At 43.1% G+C, this 24,053-nt stretch overlaps 1 protein-coding gene across 2 annotated transcripts in view; it reads right to left on the bottom strand.

The window, feature by feature from the left end:
- Positions 1-24,053, bottom strand: part of ADAMTS10 (ADAM metallopeptidase with thrombospondin type 1 motif 10) — a 208,783-nt gene that overhangs the window by 63,947 nt on the left and 120,783 nt on the right. For both annotated transcript variants that reach the window (XM_030217418.1, XM_030217419.1), the window contains one exon: positions 14,910-15,012. In XM_030217418.1, coding sequence (XP_030073278.1) covers positions 14,910-15,012 — 103 coding nt within the window. The remainder of the gene's footprint in view (positions 1-14,909; positions 15,013-24,053) is intronic.

Here is a 24,053-nt window from a genome sequence, read left to right as displayed (position 1 = left end):
TTCCTGGGAGTGGGCAATAAGGAATGAATCTAGTCTTTGGAATCTAACAGGTACTTCCTAGTGACCCGGATCAGTCACTGTTGGAGAACAGATGTTAGCCTTGATGGACCTTTGGTATTATCCAACTTGGCACAACTTATGTTCGTAATTGCAACTGGGAAGTTGGGACCTGAAATACCAGATGGGATTTACAAAGAAAAAGAACCAGATTCACCTCTTCTAGCCTTATTTAATCAGTCCTTGGCAGAAACCCAAACCTGCCTTTAGCTGGCATGACATAGAAGTCTGTAAGTGATTACTGACATCAAAGAGGCAAGCTGGGGATCCTCAAAGCTCATGGATTCGGTGAGAGCAGATAAGATGAAGAAAACCAAAAGGAACAGTGAGTCTGTGTGTGCAAGAGCCAGAAAAGTGCACAATGAGCACAGAAGCGGTATCCCAATACACTGCATCTGACAGTCATTAGCATAGCCCATTTTCTTTGAGCCAGATGAAAGTCTTGTGATTTCTCATTGGTTCCAGCACACCATGAGTAGGATCATCACCTACCAAATTACCTTCCTGCTGCAAATCCTTTATCTGACTCATAGAATCCAAGCTGCAAAATGCCTCTCTGTCTCTTTCAAACATGGACCTCATCAGGGCAGTGGAAGAGTTTTACTAAGGAAAAATAATTAGATCAGCTAGGGATGTTAATCCTAGATGCCAATGCAGTAAATTTCAGATGCCATGATGTGACTGAAGGTGCTTTCAGTCATTTACCTCTGATTTCTTACCTACCGATTACTCATTTGACATGGAGGGGCATAATTGAACGAAAACGCCTATCTCCATGGGCGTTTATCTCCGAGAACGGGTCAGTGAAGGGGCGGACCGAACCGTATTTTCGAAAAAAATAGACGCCCATGTTTTATTCAACAATGTGTGAGCTGGGCGTTTTTGTTTTTCAGCGATAATAGAAAATGAAAGCGCCCAGCTCAAAAACGAATAAATCCAAGACATTTATTCGTGGGAGGGGCCAGGATTCGTAGTGCACTGGTCCCCCTCACATGCCAGGACACCAACCGGGCACCCTAGGGGGCACTTTTACAAAAACAAAAAAAAAGGTCAAAAAGCTCCCAGGTGCATAGCACCCTTCCCTTGTGTGTTGAGCCCCCCAAATCCCCCTCAAAACCCACTGCCCACAAGTCTACACCATTACTATAGCCCTAAGGGGTGAAGGGGGGCACCTACATGTGGGTACAGTGGGTTTGGGGGGGTTGGACGACTAATAAGCATTAAGCAGCACAATTGTAACAGGTAGGGGGGGATGGGCCTGGGTCCACCTGCCTGAAGTCCACTGCACCCCCTAACAACTCCTCCAGTGACCTGCATACTGCTGCCAGGGAGCTGGGTATGACATTTGAGGGTGAAAATGAAAATGTGTGAAACATCATTTTTTTGTGGTGGGAGGGGGTTAGTGACCACTGGGGGAGTCAGGGGAGGTCATCACCGATTCCCTCCAGTAGTCATCTGGTCATTTAGGGCACTTTTTGGGGCCTTATTCGTGAAAAAACAGGGTCCAGGAAAAGTGTCCTAAATTCTAGCTAAAAACGCATACTTTCTTCCCATTATCGGTGAAATGCGCCCATCTTTGTTTGGCAGATAACCACGCCCCAGTTCCGCCTTTGCCACACCTCTGACACGCCCCCATAAACTTTGTCCGCATCCGCGACGGAGTGCAGTTGAAAACGCCCAAAAATCGGCTTTCGATTATACCGCTTTATTCGTTTTTGTGAGATAAACGTCCATCTCCCGATTTAGGTCGGAACTTGGGTGTTTTTCTCGTTCGATTATAAGCTGGATAGCCTCTAAATGGGTTAGTTGTGTGAGTTCCATAACTGCTATACCAGAGTGTGTTGGAGATGATATTACTCTCTTAGATGCACCACTAGTGCTTCTTTCAGCACCTGTATTGTGAAGAGAGTCTCCTTCTGGAGTTCATAAAGTATAATTTCTACAGAGAGATATTTTAGAAAGGATGTCCAACTCAGAATGTGGACGTCCCAGTCAGTATATCACAACTGGATGTCTATCTCACATATATTCTAGAACTAGATACAGCCTGTTCTAAAATACATGTGAGAAGGATATCCATGTAGTGGAAAGTCCATTTTACAAATGGAAACGTCTAAATTATGAACTGGACAAAACAAGGGACATGGACATCTGTGTGGGAACAAAGGAACATCGATTTTATAAAATGATCACAGAGCCATCTCAGGTACAGGAATAACCTAATGGTTAAAGAAGTTAGCTGAGAGCCAGAGCAGAGGTTGCTAATTCAAGTCCCAGTACAGTGTTTTTCAAGTTTCTGTTTCCTTTTATTTACTTAATTTTTTAAAATTGTGAGAACTCTAGAGGTAAAAAAATAACTACTGTGACTTCCTTTACCTCCACTCAGTGGAGAAATGCTCAATCAGAGCACCCTTCTGTAACCTGGACGTGTCAAGTACCAGGTCTAAATACAGATGTCCATCTTTTTAGACTTGGAATCTGGTTTGGAAGGAATAGAGCCAGGAAGCAAAGCCAGTGCTGGGCAAGATTTCTATGGTCTGTGTCCTGATTGTGGCTCAATAGATTTGGATGGGCTGCAGTGGAGCTTTTCAGGGGCTTGACAACTTCAGAAATTTAGAACAAGGACAGTGCCAGGCATACTTCTACAGTCTGTGCCCTGAAAATGCCAAGAACAAATCAAGATCATACCATATGTAATGAGTTTATCTTTTTGGGCAGACTGGATGGATCGTACAGGTCTTTATCTGCTGCCATCTACCCTTCCCCTTCTGTGATTGAAGTTGGATGTCCATATTTCGGGCCTTCCCTAACACACCCAGACCATGCCCCCTTTGCCATATTGGACGTACCGCAGTGTTAGACATCTATATCCTGCCTTTGTAAAACTGGGATTTGGACATCCATGTAAAATGGATGTTTAAATGCCAGTTTTCAGACATCCAAAACAAGAACAGAGCTTCTAAAATAACCACCATAGGCAACATAGATGTGCTTGCAAATTCATCTTAATAGGCCAGTGGCACCCAATACAATTGGGACAATTTCTGTATCTTTCCATGACATTCTCTTGGTCTGATTGCATTTATTGGTACTTGATTATCTTCTATTTTTCAACATATAGAGTAGTACAGAACAGTTGCTTTATATCAACACTTGTATTAGCAATGCCATTCTTGGTGAGGACTACACTGTAAGATACAGATTTTATTTTTGTCTTGCATCAAAGATTTTGTATGGGACCTTCCCAGGTGATTATAAGATTTTCATTCCCCACAGTTCTATCAAGGTCATGATCTGAATGGTTTTTTTTTTCTGTCTGGCACAGGTTCCCTCCTCTTTCTATAGCTTGCCTAGATTGTCAATGTTGACTCAAGATTGCAATGTTAGCTCCAACAATGTCGAATGAGATCCTGCCTAACTTTTGTGCTGAAACTTCCATGAGGAAATTTACAATTGGAGTCACGACATGGTTCTTTCAAAAGGCATATGGTATACACCCCAGGGAATTGAAAGAACTCAAGACATGAAATTGCTAATCTGCTGCTAGTGATCTGTAACCTGTTGTTAAATTTATCTGTAGAAACTGAGGACTGGAGGGTGGCCAATGTGACGCCAATTTTTAAAAAGGGTTCCAGGGGTAATCCAAGTAATTATAGACTAGTAAGCTTGACTTCAGTGTTGGGCAAAATAGTGGAAACTATTATAAAGAATAAAATTACAGAACACGTAGACAAATATGGTTTAATGGGCCAGAGTCAGCATGGATTCAGCCATGAGAGATCTTGCCTCCCCAATTTGCTTCATTTCTTTGAAGGTGTGAATCAACATGTGGATAAAGGAGAGCCGGTTGATGTAGTGTATCTAGATTTTCAGAAAGCTTTTGACAAAGTTCCTCATGAGAGACTTCTGAGAAAATTAAAGAGTCATGGCATAGGAGGCAAATATTCTGTTGTGGATTAGGAATTGGTTATTGGACAGAAAGCAGAGGGTAGGATTAAATGGGCATTTTTCTCAATGGAGGAGGGAGAATAGTGGAGTACCGCAGAGATCTGTACTGGGACCGGTGCTATTTAACATATTTATGAATGATCTTGATATCAGAACGACGAGTGAGGTGATTAAATTTGTGGATGACACAAAACTATTCAAAGTTGTTAAAACTCATGCGGACTGTGAAGAATTGCAGGAAGACCTGGAAACTGGAAGACTGGGCATCCAAATGGCAGATGAAATTTAATGTAGACAAATGCAAAGTGAAGCACATTGGGAAGAATAATCCGAATCATAGTTATCTAATGCTAGGGTCCACTTTTGGAATCAGAACTCAAGAAAAAGACCTGGGTGTCATTGTAGACAATAAGCTGACATCTTCTGCCCAGTGTATGGCGATGGCCAAAAAAGCAAACAGGATGCTAGGAATTATTAGGAGAGGGATGCAAAATAAGGTAAAAAATATTATAATGCCTCTGTACTGCTCCATGGTCTGACCTCACCTTGAGTATTTTGTTCAATTCTGGTCGCTGTATCTCAAAAAAGACATAGCGGAATTAGGAAAGGTTCAAAGCAGAGCGACCAAAACGATAAGAGGGGATGGAACTGCTCTCGTATGAGGAAAGGCTAAAGAGGTTACGGCTCTTCAGCATGGAAAAGAGACAGCGACAACCAGGGAAGCCTAGTTCAAATCCTGCTGCTGCTCCTTGTGATCTTGGGCAAATCAATTAACCTCAAGATGCAAACTGAGATTGTGAGCCCTACAGGAACAGGGTAATACTTAGTGTACATGAATGTAATTCACCTTGAGCTACTACTGAAAAAGGTATGAGCCAAATCCAAAAAATGAGGAAAGAGGGGGAGTTTGTGAAATGGGGAAACAGGTGAGATGCACTTACTAGCCTCCCTTTTAGTTCTGCATTGCATTTATTACAATTGAAACACGATCCACAGCTCCTTGTTTGTATTTCATTGATGTCAAAATCAACAGACCCCCCCCCCCCCCCCCAATCCCACAGGATACAGATATTGTGCTATAAAGCAGGTCATGCTTGCTCTTTGCCTCCATTCCTATCTCATAAGCTAATTAGGACTGATGGGGAACAATTTTACATTGCTTTTCCAAACTGCGTGAGTTCTCATTTCCCTTTTAGTTTGTGACCCAGTGCGATCCCCCCCTCCTGCCCATCCCTTGGCGTCTACCAGGAATCAAAAAAAGTTAATAATCCTGGGAAGTGGATGGAAGAAAACAACCCAGCAGGAACATTCTTGCAGAGCTCTGCTGAATTCTAGGGCTCTGGGAATGCTGAGTACAGCACTTTAATGATAACCTGCATTCTTGAGAGGTAGTGTGTTCTAAAACTTTATGTCACAAAGCAGCACAATACACACATGGCCTCAAAACTGAACTATCCCCGCACAGTGGCCCTGAAATAGGTCCCAGAATGAAAAACTAAATAATTATCTTTTTATATATACATAAAGAGAGCTGAAATACCATTCTGCATCATTGATTCTACAAGCAAGGCTTCCAGTTAAAACAGAATTTTCCAGAGCCAGTGCAAGGTTAGCAGGCACCCGAGAGCAAACTTTCAACTGTACACCCCCCTCCCCTCAATTAACTTTCAGGCCCCTATCCTGCTGCTCCCTCCCTCCCCTAAGATTTTGAGAATTAAGATCAATAATCATGATCATCACACAAAAATCCTATAAAAATACATGGTAAAGTATATATGCTGATGGTTCTTTAAGTTTTTGTGGTTGTCAGGTGTCGGAAGGTAGACCGGCCTTGGTGCTAATGTTCTCCTTGTATCCCCCCCCAACACAACTTCAGAACAGCACTCTTTGATCAACAGCCACCAGTTTTATAACAGGAACAGAGACTTAGCTTCATCAGCCAAAGTAACTCAGCAGTACTCCTTCCATACTTTGCAACTACAGGACTATCTTATCTCTAGCAGTCCCATTAACACAACAGTACTCTTTCCATCAGCCTCTTCTAATGGCCCACTTCTTTCAAACAGTTTTACTTCCTGGTGCACTTCTCCTGCACCTCCCAGCCTTCTGGCTTCTGCACAGGGGTTACATAAGTACATAAGTATTGCCATACTGGGAAAGACCAAAGGTCCATCAAGCCCAGCATCCTGTTTCCAACAGTGGCCAATCCAGATCACAAATACTTGGCAAGATCCCAACAAAGTACAAAACATTTTATACTGCTTATCCCAGAAATAGTGGATTTTCCTCAAGTCCATTTAATAACGGTCTATGGACTTTTCCTTTAGGACGCCGAACAAACCTTTTTAAAACTCTGCTAAGCTAACCGCATTTACCAATTCCAGAATTTAATTACACATTGAGTGAAGAAACATTTTCTCTGATTCGTTTTAAATTTACTACATTGTAGCTTCATCGCATGCCCCCTAGTCCTAGTATTTTTGGAAAGCGTGAACAAACGCTTCACATCTACCCGTTCAACTCCACTCATTATTTTATAGACCGCTATCATATCTCCCCTCAGCCGCCTTTTCTCCAAGCTGAAGAGCCCTAGCCGCTTTAGCCTTTCCTCATAGGGAAGTCGTCCCATCCCCTTTATCATTTTCGTCGCCCTTCTCTGCACCTTTTCTAATTCCACTATATCTTTTTTGAGATATGGCGACCAGAATTGAACACAATATTCGAGGTGCGGTTGCACCATGGAGCGATACAAAGACATTATAACATCCTCATTTTTTTTTTCCATTCCTTTCCTAATAATACCTACCATTCTATTTGCTTTCTTAGCCGCAGCAGCACACTGAGCAGAAGGTTTCAACGTATCATCAACGACAACACCTAGATCCCTTTTTTGGTCCGTGACTCCTAACGTGGAACCTTGCATGACGTAGCTATAATTCGGGTTCCTCTTTCTCACATGCATCACTTTGCACTTGCTCACATTAAACGTCATCTGCCATTTAGATGCCCAGTCTCGTAAGGTCATCTTGCAATTTTTCACAATCCTCCCGCGATTTAACTACTTTGAATAACTTTGTGTCATCAGCAAATTTAATTACCTCACTAGTTACTCCCATCTCTAGGTCATTTATAAATATGTTAAAAAACAGCAGTCCCAGCACAGACCCCTGGGGAACCCCACTAACTACCCTTCTCCATTGAGAATACTGACCATTTAACCCTACTCTCTGTTTTCTATCTTTTAACCAGTTTTTAATCCACAATAGAACACTACCTCCTATCCCATGACTCTCCAATTTCCTCTGGAGTCTTTCATGAGGTACTTTGTCAAACACCTTCTGAAAATCCAGATATACAATATCAACAGGCTCACCTTTATCCACATGTTTGTTCACCCCTTCAAAGAAATGTAGTAGATTGGTGAGGCAAGATTTCCCTTCACTAAAGCCATGTTGACTTTGTCTCATTAATCCATGCTTTTGAATATGCTCTGTAATTTTGTTCTTAATAATAGTCTCTACCATTTTGCCCGGCACCGATGTCAGACTCACCGGTCTATAATTTCCCGGATCTCCTCTGGAACCTTTTTAAAAAATTGGCGTTACATTGGCCACCCTCCAATCTTCCGGTACCACACTCGATTTTAACGATAAATTACATATTTCTAACAATAGCTCTGCAAGCTCATTTTTCAGTTCTATCAGTACTCTGGGATGAATACCATCCGGTCCAGGAGATTTGCTACTCTTCAATTTGGGTTATCCTCTGTAATGCCGTTCAGGTGATTCTCATTGTTTTCACCAGCTCAGTACCTCTCTGCCATGATCCAGGGCCACCAAGACACTCAGCCAGGCCAGGGGCAAGGCTGTCACCGCCCCCCCCCCAGGATTGTCGCCGCTGCCGGGCCTCCCCCCCCCAGAATTGTCACCATCACCGGGCTCTCCCCCAGGATCATTGCCGCTGCCGGGCCTCCCCCCCAGAATTGTCACCATCACCGGGCTTCCCCCAGGATCATCGCCGCTGCCGGGTCTCCCCCCCCAGGATAATCGATGCTGCTGGGCCCCCCAGGAGCCACCACCCTACCCTATCCGATCGCTGCTGCCGCCTGCCCTGGGTAATTTGACTGGAAGGGATCCCAAGGCCCCGCCAACAGAAGAGTTCTCCAGTGCTGCTGTTCTTCCTTCTGCCGCATGGCCTTCCCCTGTGACTGCTTTTTCTCTCAGGTCGCAATGCGGCAGACACTGTCCAGCTTATAATCGAACGAGAATAACGCCCAAGTTCCGACCTAAATCGGGAGATGGGCGTTCTTCTCACAAAAACAAATAAAGCGGTATAATCGAAAGCCGAACTTTGGACGCTTTCAACTGCACTCCGTCGCGGATGCGGACAAAGTTGACGGGGGCGTATCGAAGGCGTGTCGAAGGCGGAACTGGGGCGTGGTTATCGGGCGAACAGAGATGGGCGCCCTTCGCCGATAATGGAACAGTTTTGAGCTAGAATTTAGGACACTTTTCCTGGACCCTGTTTTTTGACGAATAAGGCCCCCAAAAGTGCCCTAAATGACCAGATGACCCCCAGAGGGAGTCGGGGATGACCTCCCCTGACTCCCCCAGTGGTCACTAACCCCCTCCCACCACAACAAATGATGTTTCACAACTTTTTACTTTCACCCTGAAATGTCATACCCTCCTCCCAAGCAGCAGTATGCAGGTCCCTGGAGCAGTTGTTAGGGGGTGCAGTGGACGTCAGGCAGGTGGACCCAGGCCCATCCCCCCCCCTACCTGTTACAATTGTGCTGCTTAATGCTACTAGTCGTCCAACCCCCCCAAACCCACTGTACCCACATGTAGGTGCCCCCCTTCACCTCTTAGGGCTATAGTAATGATGTAGACTTGTGGGCAGTGGGTTTTGAGGGGGATTTGGGGGGCTCAACACCCAAGGGAAGGGTGCTATGCACCTGGGAGCTCTTTTACCTTTTATTTGGTTTTTGTAAAAGTGCCCCCTAGGGTGCCCGGTTGGTGTCCTGCCATGTGAGGGGGACCAGTGCACTATGAATCCTGGCCCCTCCCACGAACAAATGCCTTGGATTTATTCGTTTTTGAGCTGGGCGATTTCATTTTCCATTATCGCTGAAAAGCAAAAACGCCCAGCTCACACCTTGACGAATAAAACATGGGCGTCTTTTTCTTTTAAAAAATACGATCCGCCCCGCCCCTTCACGGACCCGTTCTCGGAGATAAACGCCCATGGAGATAGGCGTTTCTGTTCCATTATGCCCCTCCGTGTCTGTTCCTCCAGGTCCTCCCCAGCCTCCAAGGGGGGCCCGGTGCCAGAGTTTTCTCTTTCCTGCTCCTGTCGGGACACAATCTCCTGAGTCCCGTCAAGAGCAGGAGAGAGAGAGAGAGAGAGAGACACTCCGGGGCCAGGTAATTTTGCCCCCCCCCCCTCTCGGCGGCCCTGCCATGATCTGAAAAAGTTCTGTAATGGAGAGGACCTATAATGAAGTCTCAAACTGAAAGAGGAATGGAGAGGAACAACATTTTCCTTTTTCACAAAAATAAAACAATCATCCTGCCTGAGTGTGGGTGGTGTGAATAGGCCACACTAGACTGGAAGAGATATGGATATGATATAGATGGGCTGTGGGGAGGAGAGAGAAGAAGAAAAGTGAGGTGGGTAAATTGGTGGGAATGAGTTAAGGTTCAGGAAGAAGAGAGACTGGTGGAATATTTATGGGACATTTAGTGCTTCCCTAAGCTCTTTTTTTTAACCCATGAGTCCTCCCAGTGTGTACACGACATTTAACTGGCATAACCCATCATACTTTGTTTTCTGTTTTACAGACACGGTAATGTGTGCTGATTCAGTGTCCCCAATCGTTTTGAAAAGATGACTCCCATGCCTTGGAATGCCTCCTCCAAATGTGACTAAAAGAATGAGTGTTGAACTTCTAACTGTATTGTGGAAAGGCAGCTTTCACACAGCCAGTTTACACAGGTTAGTTATGTTTGACATTTGTTGGTGGCTTTAAAAGCTGCCCTCTTTACAGCCTTCTAATCCCAAATTAACAGCACACTCTAAAAATGCTTGAGTCTGCAAACAATGAAAATGCAAATCCAAATGGCCTGGGGGAAAATGAACACAAATTTATGATCATAGTTTGCTCTCAGTTTCCACTTTCTGAGTACAGGAACGCTTTGAACACTTCTCATTTTCATAAGCAGTAAAATTGAAACCCTGCACTGAGCTGGAGAAGAGAGTGTAGCTCTCAATGATTACTCAGAAATGAAAAGTCTCAGGGCCAAAGTAAGGATTTTTGCTGCCTAGGCAAATGAAATATTTCCACCCCCCACACACTTTTTTTGGTAGAGATAGGGGCAGGAGGGAGGAGGAGAAAGTAGAGGCCAGGCGCAATGGCAGAATTTGAAACTGGTCTTGTGTGGGACAGGAGATGATTGTGGTGGTGAATCCTAGACCCACATAGAACAGAGGCCACCACTGCAATATACAGACTTCATCCTCAATCCACCTCCATGAACCCCATAACTGTCTCCTCCTCACATCTGTCAGGAACACTGGCATTCTGTTTGTAATGGGATAGATCATCGTGAAAATGTCTTTAGCTGTAGTGCAGGGTTGGGGATGGTTCTTCTCAGTGTTTTTTTTTTTTTGTAGGAAAAAAGGTACCAGTGCTCATACAGTGCCAACCTTAAGGGCAGGGTCACTATATATGACTCTACTCCTATAGTAGCCATGCCCCCCACAGTAGCCACAACCATTTTACCAGCCATGGCACATAGAAAAAGGTATCATTGAAAATAATACACCAGTTCCTAGGTCCAACAAAAGAACCCCTAAGAGCGACCAGAAACTAATAAAATATGTAGACAAAAATCCAGCTGAAACCAGACTCTGGCATGTAGGACAACACCAGAAAAACAAAAATATTTTCCCCTTGTACTGCTATAAAGATAGACGTAAATTTCAGAAACTGGCATATTCCATTCACTACATTACAAATTAATAACAACAAATAAAACAAAACATTAACACAGTTACCATACTACTTTATCTTAAAATAAAATTAAAATTCATTTTCTACCTTTGTTGTCTGAGCATTTTATTTTTTCCATTCACTTTGGTCCCAGTGCTTCTCTTTTGCTTTCCTCTGTTTTTCCTGTCTTTGCAGGGTCTCTGTCCATTTGACATTTCTTCTCTGTGTCCACCATCTATCTTCTCTCTGCATCCCTATTTCTCCAGTCCATAATTTCCCTTCTGTGTCTTCAGTGTCACCATTCCACCTCTTTTCCAGTATCACCCTCTAGCATCGCCCCTTTGGGTGCCTATCTCCTCTATGTCCTTATTTCACCTCTTTTCCAGCATCTCCAGCTGTGTTCCTGTCCCTATCCTCCTCCCATGCTCACCATCTGCCCTCCTAGTGTCCTTATCTTCCTCCCCCTTTTCAGCATTGTTCCTCTGTGTTCCTATCTCTACCTCTCCCTTTTCAGCATTGCTCCTCTGTGTCTCTATCTCACCTCCCCTTTTTTCAGCATTGCCCTCCTCTGTGTGCCTATCTACCCCTTTCAGCATTGCCCCCATGTCCCTATAACCCCTTCCTTTTTTCAGCATTTCCCCCTCTGTAATAAAAGTGAATTTTAAAGATTGTTTTTCCAACTCTGCCTTGACCAACCAGTGCACTTGGGGTCTGTATTTTTGAAAATGATTGTTTAACTTTGATTGTAGAAGATAAGACACAGCTCTAATTAATTTTGTATGTGAAGGGAGAGGTGGAGCCTGTTTCGAGTTCAGACTGGCCATCTGGACTGAGAAACATGTGACCACGTTCCCACAGTATGGCTTGTTTACCTAAACAGAGAAATTCTCAAGCATTCTGTAATTTTCCTTAGCTCTGAACATGAGTTCTAAGCCTAATAAAAAAGAGAGTTTCTATTAGTGAAATTGGGAGCTCGTCTGTAACGTACAAACTGCGCAGAGAACCATATTTCCTGGTCAAAGAAACTCCTGGCTTTCGCTGTGAACAGGGCCCCCCCAGCTGATGATAAGAGCCTGGATGATGTAATGATCAGTGATGGACGTATGTATATTATAGTGTATTATTGCTTCTTTTCCTAGTCTACTGTCAAAAAACTTTTGGCTCTCACCTACTCCTTCACTAATGCTTAAATAGCACACAAATATATAGTAGAGAGTATATTGGGAGTCACCCTGCAAACTTATAAGAGGTAGAGTCTCATATATCTGAATTCTGAACACGTCTCCTTGTCACTTCACTCCCACGGTGAATCTGCGCTTGTGCACATTTATTTAATCATTGACTCATTCCCTCCTCCTTCCTATGATGCATCTCTCACAGTCTTCTTTCTTTAAACTTCACTATGCATAGGTATAACGTCATAATCCATAGACACTTATCTTATCAAACTGGTGTGCTCATCTTTTCAACCTGGTGTGCCCATATACCCCGACAGATGCCTGTTTCACAAAGCTTCGTCAAGGGGGACTTCCACACAGTTTAATTGTTTATGTGTCTTTTCTCTGTGTCAGTGAAGTAGGATGTAAAACCAGGGCAGAACACCCACTCTGTGTGCCAGTCTACCTCTCTTTCAGCATTGACTCCTCTGTGTCCCTATCTCCCCTCTCCTTTTTCAGTATTGCTCCCTCTGTGGGACTATCTACCCCCCATCAGCATGCCCCCCTGTGTCCCTATCTACCCCCTTTTAGCATTGCCCCCCTCTGTGTTCCTATCTACCCTCATTCAGCATGCTCCTCTGTGTCTCTACCGCAGCTTAGTAAAAGGGTCCCCTAAGTGCTTAACTTGTTTCTCTAAAATACTAGAAAGAGAATATACCATCAAATAATGCAAACTGGAAGAGGAAAAGCTTTTGAGTGAACTTGTGTAAAAAACACGTCAGTATGACTTATCTCTATTATAGGCTTAAAAACCTCTTTATTGGGCTTAAATAGTGCAAAAACATGCAATGTGCAACATCAATATATAAAAACGTATCCAAGCAAATTGGAGACCAAACCTTCCCTGTTGAAAAGAATAAAGTGGCTAGGGCTCTTTAGCTTGGAGAACAGACAACTGAGAGGGGATATGATAGAGGTCTGTAAAATACTGAGTGGAGTGGAACAGATAGATATGAATCACTTGTTTACTCTTTCCAAAAATATTAGGACTAAGGGGCACACAACAAAGCTACTAACTGCTAAATTTAAAATAAATTAGAGAAAATATTTCACTCAACATGTAATTAAACTCTGGAATTTGTTGCCAGAGAATATGGTGAAAGCGGTTAGCTTAGTAAGGTTTAAAAAAGGTGTGGACAAGTTCCTAAAAGAAACGTCCATAAGCCATTTTTAAGATGGGAAAATCCACTGTTCCTGAGATAAGCAGTACAAAATCTATTTTACTCTTTTGGGATCTTGCCAGGTACTTGTGACCTGGATTGGCCACTGTTGGAAACAGGATATATATCGGGCTTGATGAAAAATGCTTAAGTTTTTATCTTCCAAAACAGCAGCAAACCGACAAGAGCTGAATAAGGTGCGGTCCTTGTCAGTTTGCTACTGTTTTGGAAGATAAGTGTTGTTTCAAATTCTTTTGGATATGTTGCACTTTTTAAAGCACTATTTAAGCCCAATAAAGAGTTTTTTTATGTCTATGATAGAAGTAACTTCAAAACTCCAAGAATACTCCACAACCCTATTCAAAAAATCATTTCATATCACCAAATACTGCAGGTTAAATATTTTACAAAAGTGAAAAAAATGAGGAAAAAGGCCTCATAAATTGCCAGTGGTGCTTCAGTGCTTTCACACATAAACTTAGGGGCCTTTTAGTAAAGGGTGGCCGTGTGGCAACCTGGAACTACTGCCAGCCCAACGCAATCACCGGCAATAGTTCTGCCTCTAGCGTGCGCCATTTCTGGCTGTAAGTGCAAGCTTACCACATGGCCATGTGTTTTTCAGGCTTTTTACCTGATGCGGTAAAAAGGGCCCTGGCACGTGGCAAAAATGATTGCAGCTGCTATTGCAGTGCTCTTTTTACTCTAGCTTGGAAAAAGGGCCCCCTTAGTCACCACCAAGACTTGCATTCATCATTGACCAAAAATCCTCCTTTTATACACAGCAACTTTATTATATGTCATGTTTTCATTTAAGCACTTTTTCTTATAAATAAAAAGCATTTTTATAGTGCATCAAGCACAGTTCATATGATCAATTCTGTTACTTTGTGTTACTTGAAAATGAAGATGAAAGTAACAGAATGCAGAATCATTTCTGGGCACAATCCCTTGATAAAGCTTTGGGTGAAATGGGACCCCCTCAGGAGTATAAGATAAGTGTGCTTGAAGTCTTGATCCTATGGACTGTGCTTGATGCACTATAAAAGTGCTTTTTATTTATAAGAAAAAGTACTAAAAATGAAGACGTGATATATAATAAAGTGACTGTGTATAAAAGGAGATTTTTCAGCCATTGATGATGCAAGTCTTGGTGGTGACTAAATTTATGTATGAAAGCACTGAAGCACCACTGGCAATTTATGAGGCTTTTCCCCTCCATTTTTTACCTTTGTAACAAGTTAGTTTAACCCACAATATTTGGTGATATGATAGTCATATTAAAGTGTTTTTTTTTACACAAGTATGCTATGAGCTTTTCCTCCTTCAGTTTGCACTGTCTAGTGATATATTTTCTCTATAGTATTTAGTTTGAGTACCATCTGCCTTTTTTGCGCCTTTCGTATTTCTGACTTTTTTCTCTGCCATAACAATGCACATTTTAGGAACATAAATTACAGGCCAATTTACATTTTTGAACTCCAAGAGTTAGGCTCCTCAAGTTTTTGATAACTATCTACTGAATTCACTACATACCGCCTCTGTAGGGTTTCCATGTGTAGTATTTTCCTCGGAAGGGGACGCTGTCAAATTCAGAACACTGTTGCTCTCGGAAGTCCTGAGAGCCTGGTGGGCATTCCTAGAGAAAACAGGTAGCAGGTAATGTAGACACAGAAGTTGGCATCCTGACACCTCCCTCTCAGTAGACTCTTCTCCTAAACTGGAGAGCACTCTTCCTTCTAAGCTGAGCGGGTGTCCTCCAGCTGCATTGCTGCCAGTAGGGGGTGGTGCTTCAATACTATGCTTTCAATCGCTAGAGACAGGCAGGTTCCCTGGAGTCTGGCAGAACTTGTCTCTTTCTCGCTATTGAAAATGTGATAGTGAAACAGCACCCCTCACTGGCAGGACTATAGGTGGAGGACTCCCGCTCAGTTTAGAGGGAACAGTGCAGATCACATGGGCACCTAGGAGATTCTACACGATGTTCAGCTTTTATCTTAGCTCCTACACTGTGGAATTCACTTGACTTCTTCGGACTTAAAAACTCATTTTCACAAACTTGCTTTCATTGGGTTGAACTGATTTCAGGGCTTCTGGCAGGATGTGGCTGTGCAGTACTTGGCAGCTCACTATTCTCTTCTGATTTATGAATGATTTGGGTATCATGATATTTTCTCTGTTAATATAGTTTTCTTGATATCTCCGATTTCATTTTACTGTTAACTGCTTTGTTGTTGGTTATGAAAGGCAGTATGTTAAGTACTACAATAAGCATTAGTACTATTTCTTAACCAATGTATCAGAAACTATTGCTTAGTAGAAAAATACATAAGCTGATATTATCTATCAGACCAGAACTGTTGAGATATTTTGCTTTTTTTCCTATGCAAACAATATCACCCATCTGTCTTCTTCCTTTAAATGCAGAAATATGAGAATCCACAGAAAAATAGAGATGCAATGTTGAGAGAGAGAGAGAAACAATAACTTTAATATAATTGCAGATTGGATGGAATGTAATAGGCTAAAGCTGAATCTTGAAAAATCTGAATGCTTACTTATTTCTAGAACACACGATCTTTTACCAATATCTGCAACACTGCTAGTTGGCAGTAAAATACCAAAAGTAGTATCAATTATTCTAGGTGTAATAATTGATCATAAACTTAATTTTAATGCACATATATCCAATATAAGCAAAAAATGCTTTGTCTCTCTTTTTATGATTCATTCATTATGTCCCCTGATTATTTTCATGAGTGAAACAGACTACTGTAATGCAGTTTTATGTTATATATGTGCACTTGATATTAGGTGCTGGCAAATTATAAAAATAATGTGAAGCTTCTTTCCATGTTTCATAAATTTAATCAGGTAAATTTGTTAAAATATGAACACTGGCTGCCTGTCCTGCTTATAATCGAATGAGAAAAACGCCCAAGTTCCGACCTAAATCGGGAGATGGACGTTTATCTCACAAAAACGAATAAAGCGGTATAATCGAAAGCCGATTTTTGGACGTTTTCAACTGCACTCCGTCGCGGATGCAGACAAAGTTGATGGGGGCATGTCAGAGGTGTGGCGAAGGCGGAACTGGGGCGTGGTTATCTGCCGAACAAAGATGGGCGCATTTCACCGATAATGGGAAAAAAGTATGCGTTTTTAGCTAGAATTTAGGACACTTTTCCTGGACCCTGTTTTTTCATGAATAAAGCCCCAAAAAGTGCCCTAAATGACCAGATGACCACTGGAGGGAATCGGGGATGACCTCCCCTGACTCCCCCAGTGGTCACTAACCCCCTCCCACCACAAAAAAATGATGTTTCACAACTTTTTATTTTCACCCTCAAATGTCATACCCAGCTCCCTGGCAGCAGTATGCAGGTCACTGGAGGAGTTGTTAGGGGGTGCAGTGGACTTCAGGCAGGTGGACCCAGGCCCATCCCCCCTACCTGTTACAATTGTGCTGCTTAATGCTTACTAGTCGTCCAACGCCCCCAAACCCACTGTACCCACATGTAGGTGCCCCCCTTCACCCCTTAGGGCTATAGTAATGGTGTAGACTTGTGGGCAGTGGGTTTTGAGGGGGATTTGGGGGGGCTCAACACACAAGGGAAGGGTGCTATGCACCTGGGAGCTCTTTTACCTGTTTTTTTGGTTTTGTAAAAGTGCCCCCTAGGGTGCCCGGTTGATGTCCTGGCATGTGAGGGGGACCAGTGCACTACGAATCCTGGCCCCTCCCACGAATAAATGTCTTGGATTTATTCGTTTTTGAGCTGGGCGCTTTCATTTTCCATTATCGCTGAAAAACAAAAACGCCCAGCTCACACATTGTTGAATAAAACATGGGCGTCTATTTTTTCCCAAAATACGGTTCGGTCCGCCCCTTCACGGACCCGTTCTCGGAGATAAACGCCCATGGAGATAGGCGTTTTCGTTCAATTATGCCCCTCTGTGTCTTCTAGGATTTATTTATTTATTTTGACATTTATACCTCACATTATCTCGAACATACTCAAGTTCAATGTGACTTACAATAAATAAAACAACAAGCAAGGTTTATAATACTATAAACAAAATATCAACTAAGAACAGATTAGCACAAACATGATACAAATAAGAACTAAATAATAAACCACTGATGGCCAGTTACAACCTAATACACTCCATCAATGGGTAGAAACCTGTCAATGAGGAAAAATTTCAGTCTTTTGCAAAACACCAAGTAATCAGGCTGACCCTTGATTGCCATTGGCAGTGAGTTCCACCACTTAGCACCTTGGCATCTAAAGTCTGAGGAGTGAACCATCTTATAGTGAACTCTCTTGCAATCTGGAAGTATAAGGTAGTCCATAGAACCAGAGGTTATATTGCGTAGGGGGATAGTTATTAAGGGCTGCATGTAATCCGGTGTCAAGCCATATAATATTTGAAAGACAAAAACACATAATTTAAAAATAATCCTGGCTTTAATGTGCAGCAAGTGCAGCTTGCATAATAATGGGGTGGCTCTATCAAAATGCGATGCCTTAAGGACAAGCCTAGCTGCTGTATTTTGGGCCACTTGCACCCATTTTAGGACACCCTCCTTACATCCAGCATAGATGGAATTGCAGTAATTGAATTGAATTAAAACCAACACTTGAACTAGCAGTCTAAAGATGTCAGGTGAGAAATATGGTCTGATTCTCCTTAGCTTCCAAAGAGACCTAATGATTTTTTCATTACTGAGGAAACTTGAGGCTCGAATGTGAGGTGACTGTTAGTTAATACACCCAGTACCCTAAGCATAGGCGCCGACTCCGTGGGTGCTGTGGGTGCTCGAGCACTCGTTCGTCAGCCCGATCTGCCTGGTGCCCGCCCTCTTCTCCCTCAACAGTCCTCCGTCGGTCCGCCTTCGCCTTTTTGCTTGCCGCCCAGAATTTTAAAAGTCATCTTACCTTGGGGTCCCAGTGGCAGCAGTGAAAGGCAAGCAGGCTCGGCGCTTCAGCCTTCCCTTCTCTCGTCTCAGCTGTGGTCCTGCCCTCATTTCTTGTTTCCGCAAGGGCAGGACCACAGCTGAGACGAGAGAAGGGAAGGCTGAAGCACCGAGCCTGCTTGCCTTTCACTGCTGCTGCTGGGACCCTGAGGTAAGATGACTTTTACAATTCCAGGCGGCATGCAGGAAGGCGAGGGTGGACCGGCGGAGGACTGTTGTGGGAGAAGCGGTTGGGCAGGGCCTGGAACTCGGAGGGAGGGAGGGGCCTGGAACTTGGAGGGAGGGCTTGAGGGGGGCCTGGAACTTGGAGGGAGGGAGGGCCTGGAACTCGGAGGAGAGGGAGGGGGGAGAGGGAGGGGGAGGGGGAGGGAGGAGGGGGAGGGGAGAATGCATCACCTGTAAAAAAAAAAAAAATTTCAGCACCCCCCAATCATTTTCAAAAGTTGGCTCCTATGACCCTAAGCATAGTGTCTAGGGGGTAGGACACGTTGTCAATGGTAAAATTATTATATATGGTATGGTCAAAGGGGTTGGTTACCATCTTACTGTACACCACCTTGAGTGAATTCCTTCAAAAAGCCGGTAAATAAATAAAAATAAATAAATAAATAAGAAATTTAGTCTTATCTCTATTTACCTTAAATTTAAATTTGGAAGCCCAACAAAACAAGACCAAAGAGTCTTACATGAGGCTTTACTAACTTTTAGAATTATCCAGTTAAGTATTCACTATATTTGTTTTGCTTGCTCATTCTCTACACTCCATCTCGAGCACTTAGGTCATCAAATAAAAATGTGCTAACAGTGCCTTCATTTAGACATACGAGTTTTGACTCTATCAGAACTACTATCTTTTTTGAGTTCAAAATGGCTGCCGAGTGACTCAGACGTGTGTTTGAGTTCTCACAAAATTTTCCTTGTATTTGAAGTTATGCCTAAGAGAAGGGGAAGAGCTGCTGCCCTAGCCTCTCAGTGGCAGAACCCCCCAACTCCTATCGGCCCGATTGATACTTTTTTGCAGAGGACCCCTGATCCTAGAACGTCAGTGAGCGGCCTGCGGACAGTCTCCGAGGTAGTTGAAGGCCTACAGGAAAGTTCTGGGCTGGAAGTTACGTTGAGCCCTGACGATAGAGCACCTCCTCCTCCGCCTCAGCCATGTGGAACTAGCTCTCCAAAGCTGGCATCTCTGAATCTGAGCTCCGAAGTGGTCACAGGAGTAGGAAGACGAGAGGCGATATTAGACCACGCAGAAGCTATGTTAACCACAGCAGTCGAAACAGCGACGGCGGAGGAAAATGCGTCAATTTTGGCAGGTATTCCCATACAGCAAACGGAGGTAGAAACTATTTCATTTGCAATGTTACAGACTGCTAAACCTCCCGAAGTGACATTAGATAGTCTTTGGACTTTGATTGTTGATTTGGGGAAGGCATTAGTCCCCCAGATTCAAAAGATAAAACAAGATTTTGGACAAGTAGAAGAGAAAGTTAAACTATTGAATTTACAAGTTCAAAAACAAGAGAGGGATATTCGACAAGTTCAAGATGTACAAAATGCTATGCTTAAGGACTTAACACATTTAAGATGGAAGACAGAGATTTTGGAGAATTTTTCTAGAAATAATAATTTACGATTTACAAATTTTCCTTATCTACTAACTGTGGCTCCAAGAGAGATGTTAAAATCTTATTTCAAAACAATTATTCAGATAGGGGAGGAAAGTATTCCCCCTCTTTGCTCAAGTCTACTACCTACCTCCCAGAAATTTACCAACACAGGAAAATCAACCCTTCGATGTAACGGCTTTACTAGAAACTTCAGATACTGAACAAATAGTACCAGCTACTATGGTAGTGACGGTAGCTTTAACGCCAGACAAAATATGGATATTAAAAATGTTCTACAAAAATCAAGAAACGTTATTTAAGGGATTAAAGATCTCTGTTTATCCAGATGTCTCGAGGGAGACCCAAATACGCCGGAAAAGATTTCTTCAAAAGAAACAAGAAACGATTCAATTGGGAGCAACTTTCTTTCTTAAATTTCCCTGCAAATGTTTAGTTAACAATCATTCTGAAAAATTTATATTTTATGATCCCTCCCAATTGGAGTCATTTATTACAGCAAAAAGAGTAGTTGGAGTAGAAGCTCCAATGATAAGTACAGTGGGGGAAATAAGTATTTGATCCCTTGCTGATTTTGTAAGTTTGCCCACTGACAAAGACATGAGCAGCCCATAATTGAAGGGTAGGTTATTGGTAACAGTGAGAGATAGCACATCACAAATTAAATCCGGAAAATCACATTGTGGAAAGTATATGAATTTATTTGCATTCTGCAGAGGGAAATAAGTATTTGATCCCCCACCAACCAGTAAGAGATCTGGCCCCTACAGACCAGGTAGATGCTCCAAATCAACTCGTTACCTGCATGACAGACAGCTGTCGGCAATGGTCACCTGTATGAAAGACTACCTGTCCACAGACTCAGTGAATCAGTCAGACTCTAACCTCTACAAAATGGCCAAGAGCAAGGAGCTGTCTAAGGATGTCAAGGACAAGATCATACACCTGCACAAGGCTGGAATGGGCTACAAAACCATCAGTAAGACGCTGGGCAAGAAGGAGACAACTGTTGGTGCCATAGTAAGAAAATGGAAGAAGTACAAAATGACTGTCAATCGACAAAGATCTGGGGCTCCACGCAAAATCTCACCTCGTGGGGTATCCTTGATCATGAGGAAGGTTAGAAATCAGCCTACAACTACAAGGGGGGAACTTGTCAATGATCTCAAGGCAGCTGGGACCACTGTCACCACGAAAACCATTGGTAACACATTACGACATAACGGATTGCAATCCTGCAGTGCCCGCAAGGTCCCCCTGCTCCGGAAGGCACATGTGACGGCCCGTCTGAAGTTTGCCAGTGAACACCTGGATGATGCCGAGAGTGATTGGGAGAAGGTGCTGTGGTCAGATGAGACAAAAATTGAGCTCTTTGGCATGAACTCAACTCGCCGTGTTTGGAGGAAGAGAAATGCTGCCTATGACCCAAAGAACACCGTCCCCACTGTCAAGCATGGAGGTGGAAATGTTATGTTTTGGGGGTGTTTCTCTGCTAAGGGCACAGGACTACTTCACCGCATCAATGGGAGAATGGATGGGACCATGTACCGTACAATTCTGAGTGACAACCTCCTTCCCTCCGCCAGGGCCTTAAAAATGGGTCGTGGCTGGGTCTTCCAGCACGACAATGACCCAAAACATACAGCCAAGGCAACAAAGGAGTGGCTCAGGAAGAAGCACATTAGGGTCATGGAGTGGCCTAGCCAGTCACCAGACCTTAATCCCATTGAAAACTTATGGAGGGAGCTGAAGCTGCGAGTTGCCAAGCGACAGCCCAGAACTCTTAATGATTTAGAGATGATCTGCAAAGAGGAGTGGACCAAAATTCCTCCTGACATGTGTGCAAACCTCATCATCAACTACAGAAGACGTCTGACCGCTGTGCTTGCCAACAAGGGTTTTGCCACCAAGTATTAGGTCTTGTTTGCCAGAGGGATTAAATACTTATTTCCCTCTGCAGAATGCAAATAAATTCATATACTTTCCACAATGTGATTTTACGGATTTAATTTGTGATGTGCTATCTCTCACTGTTACCAATAACCTACCCTTCAATTATGGGCTGCTCATGTCTTTGTCAGTGGGCAAACTTACAAAATCAGCAAGGGATCAAATACTTATTTCCCCCACTGTAGCTCTTGAAATATTATATACAGGATCAAGCGCATGACCGTTAACTCTCTTCAATTATATAATGTTTATTCTTCAATGATGACATTTTTGAACTCCATCTGTGGACTTACGTTTGGTTAATAGAGAAAAAGATATATGTTTTATTATAATTTCTAGAGATATTAATTAAGATTCTTTAACCAACTTTCTGGACAAGTTTGATATGCTTGTGAATTTTGATAAATTTAATAATAATAAAAAAAACTACTATCTTTTCAGTGACCAGGGAACACCCTACCAGAGCATTTACAACATGAATCATCACTGACAAAATCACTGACAAAATTTAAAATAGGTTTAAGAATATTTTTCATTCAATCAGCTTATGATTAAGTGGACTGGTTTACAATATTTAATACTGGGGCTATCCTTGGCTTCTGAAACAATAGATTAGGAACACTAACAGGCTTATTTTTGAAAGAGAAGGCCACCCATCTTTTGACACAAATTGGGAGATGGGCATCCTTCTCTCAGGGTCGCCCAAATTGGCATAATGGAAAGCCAATTTTGGGTGTCCCCAACTGCTTCCCGTCACGGGGACAGCCAAGTTCCTGGGGGCATGTCAGAGGCGTAGCAAAGGCAGGACTGGGGCGTGCCTAATAGATGGGCATCCTCGAGCGATAATGGAAAAAAGAAGGGCATCCCTGACGAGCACTTGGGCGACTTTACTTGGTCCATTTTTTCTTACGATCAAGCCTCAAAAAGGTGCCCGACCTGACCAGATGACTACCGGAGGGAATCGGGGATAACCTCCCCTGACTCCCCCAGTGGTGATAACCCCCTCCCACCCTGAAAAAAACAACTTTAAAAACTTTTTTTGCCAGTCTCAAATATCATACTCAGGTCCATCGCAGCAGTATGCAGGTCCCTGGGGGGGGGGGGGGGGGGAGGTGTGCGTGTGTCAGCGGAGGCATAGCGAAGGCATGGATGTCCTTCTTTCAAACATTTTGGACATCCTGAACTGCCCGCCCCCCCACAGGGACAGCCAAATTTCAAGGGAGTGGAGTGGAGGAGTGGCCTAGTGGTTAGAGCACTGGTCTTGCAATCCAGTTCATATCCCACTGCTGCTACTTATTTATTTATTGCATTTGTATCCCACATTTTCCCACCTATTTGCGGGCTCAGTATGGCTTACAATACATTATGAATGATGGAAATACAATTTGTTACAGTACGATTATGGGTTACATTGTGAAGAGTTATGGGAAGACAAAGTCAAAGTCAAAACATCATTTGGGGAGTAGAACAATGGAGTGTAACAATGGGGAAATGGTAGGGCGATAGAACAATAGCAAGAGAACATTAGGGTATAACAATTTTATCTGTGGGTAGAGTTCTAAGTGTAGTGAAAATACGGGGGAAGAGAATTCAGAAGAGAGTGTATTGGTGCATTTCTGTTAGTGTGTATGGACTTCATGTGTTTTGATCCTTGCAATAAATTTTCTCAAAGCGATGAGTTTTCAATAGTTTGCGGAAGTCGGTTAATTTGTAGATCGTTTTTAGGTTGCGTGGTAGTGTGTTCCAGAATCGCGTGCTCATATAAGAGAAGGTTGATGCAAGCAGTACTTTGTATTTTATGCCTTTGCACTTAGGGAAGTGGAGATTGAGGAAAGTTCGGGAAGATCTTTTAGCGTTTCTGGGTGGCAGGTCTATTAAATCAGACATGTATGCAGGGGCTTCACCATGAATGATTTTGTGAACCAAGGTGCATACTTTAAAGGTGATGCGTTCCTTGAGTGGGAGCCAGTGTAGTTTCTCACGTAGGGGTTTTGCACTTTCGTATTTTGGTTTTCCGAAGATGAGTCTGGCTGCTGTATTCTGGGCTGTTTGAAGTTTCCTTAGTATTTGCTCTTTGCAGCCTGCGTATAGTGAGTTGCAGTAATCCAGATGACTGAGTACGAGTGA

Source organism: Microcaecilia unicolor, chromosome 11 (assembly GCF_901765095.1).
Source record: "Microcaecilia unicolor chromosome 11, aMicUni1.1, whole genome shotgun sequence".
Lineage (NCBI taxonomy): Eukaryota > Metazoa > Chordata > Amphibia > Gymnophiona > Siphonopidae > Microcaecilia > Microcaecilia unicolor.
This window is presented reverse-complemented; position numbering and strand designations above follow the sequence as displayed.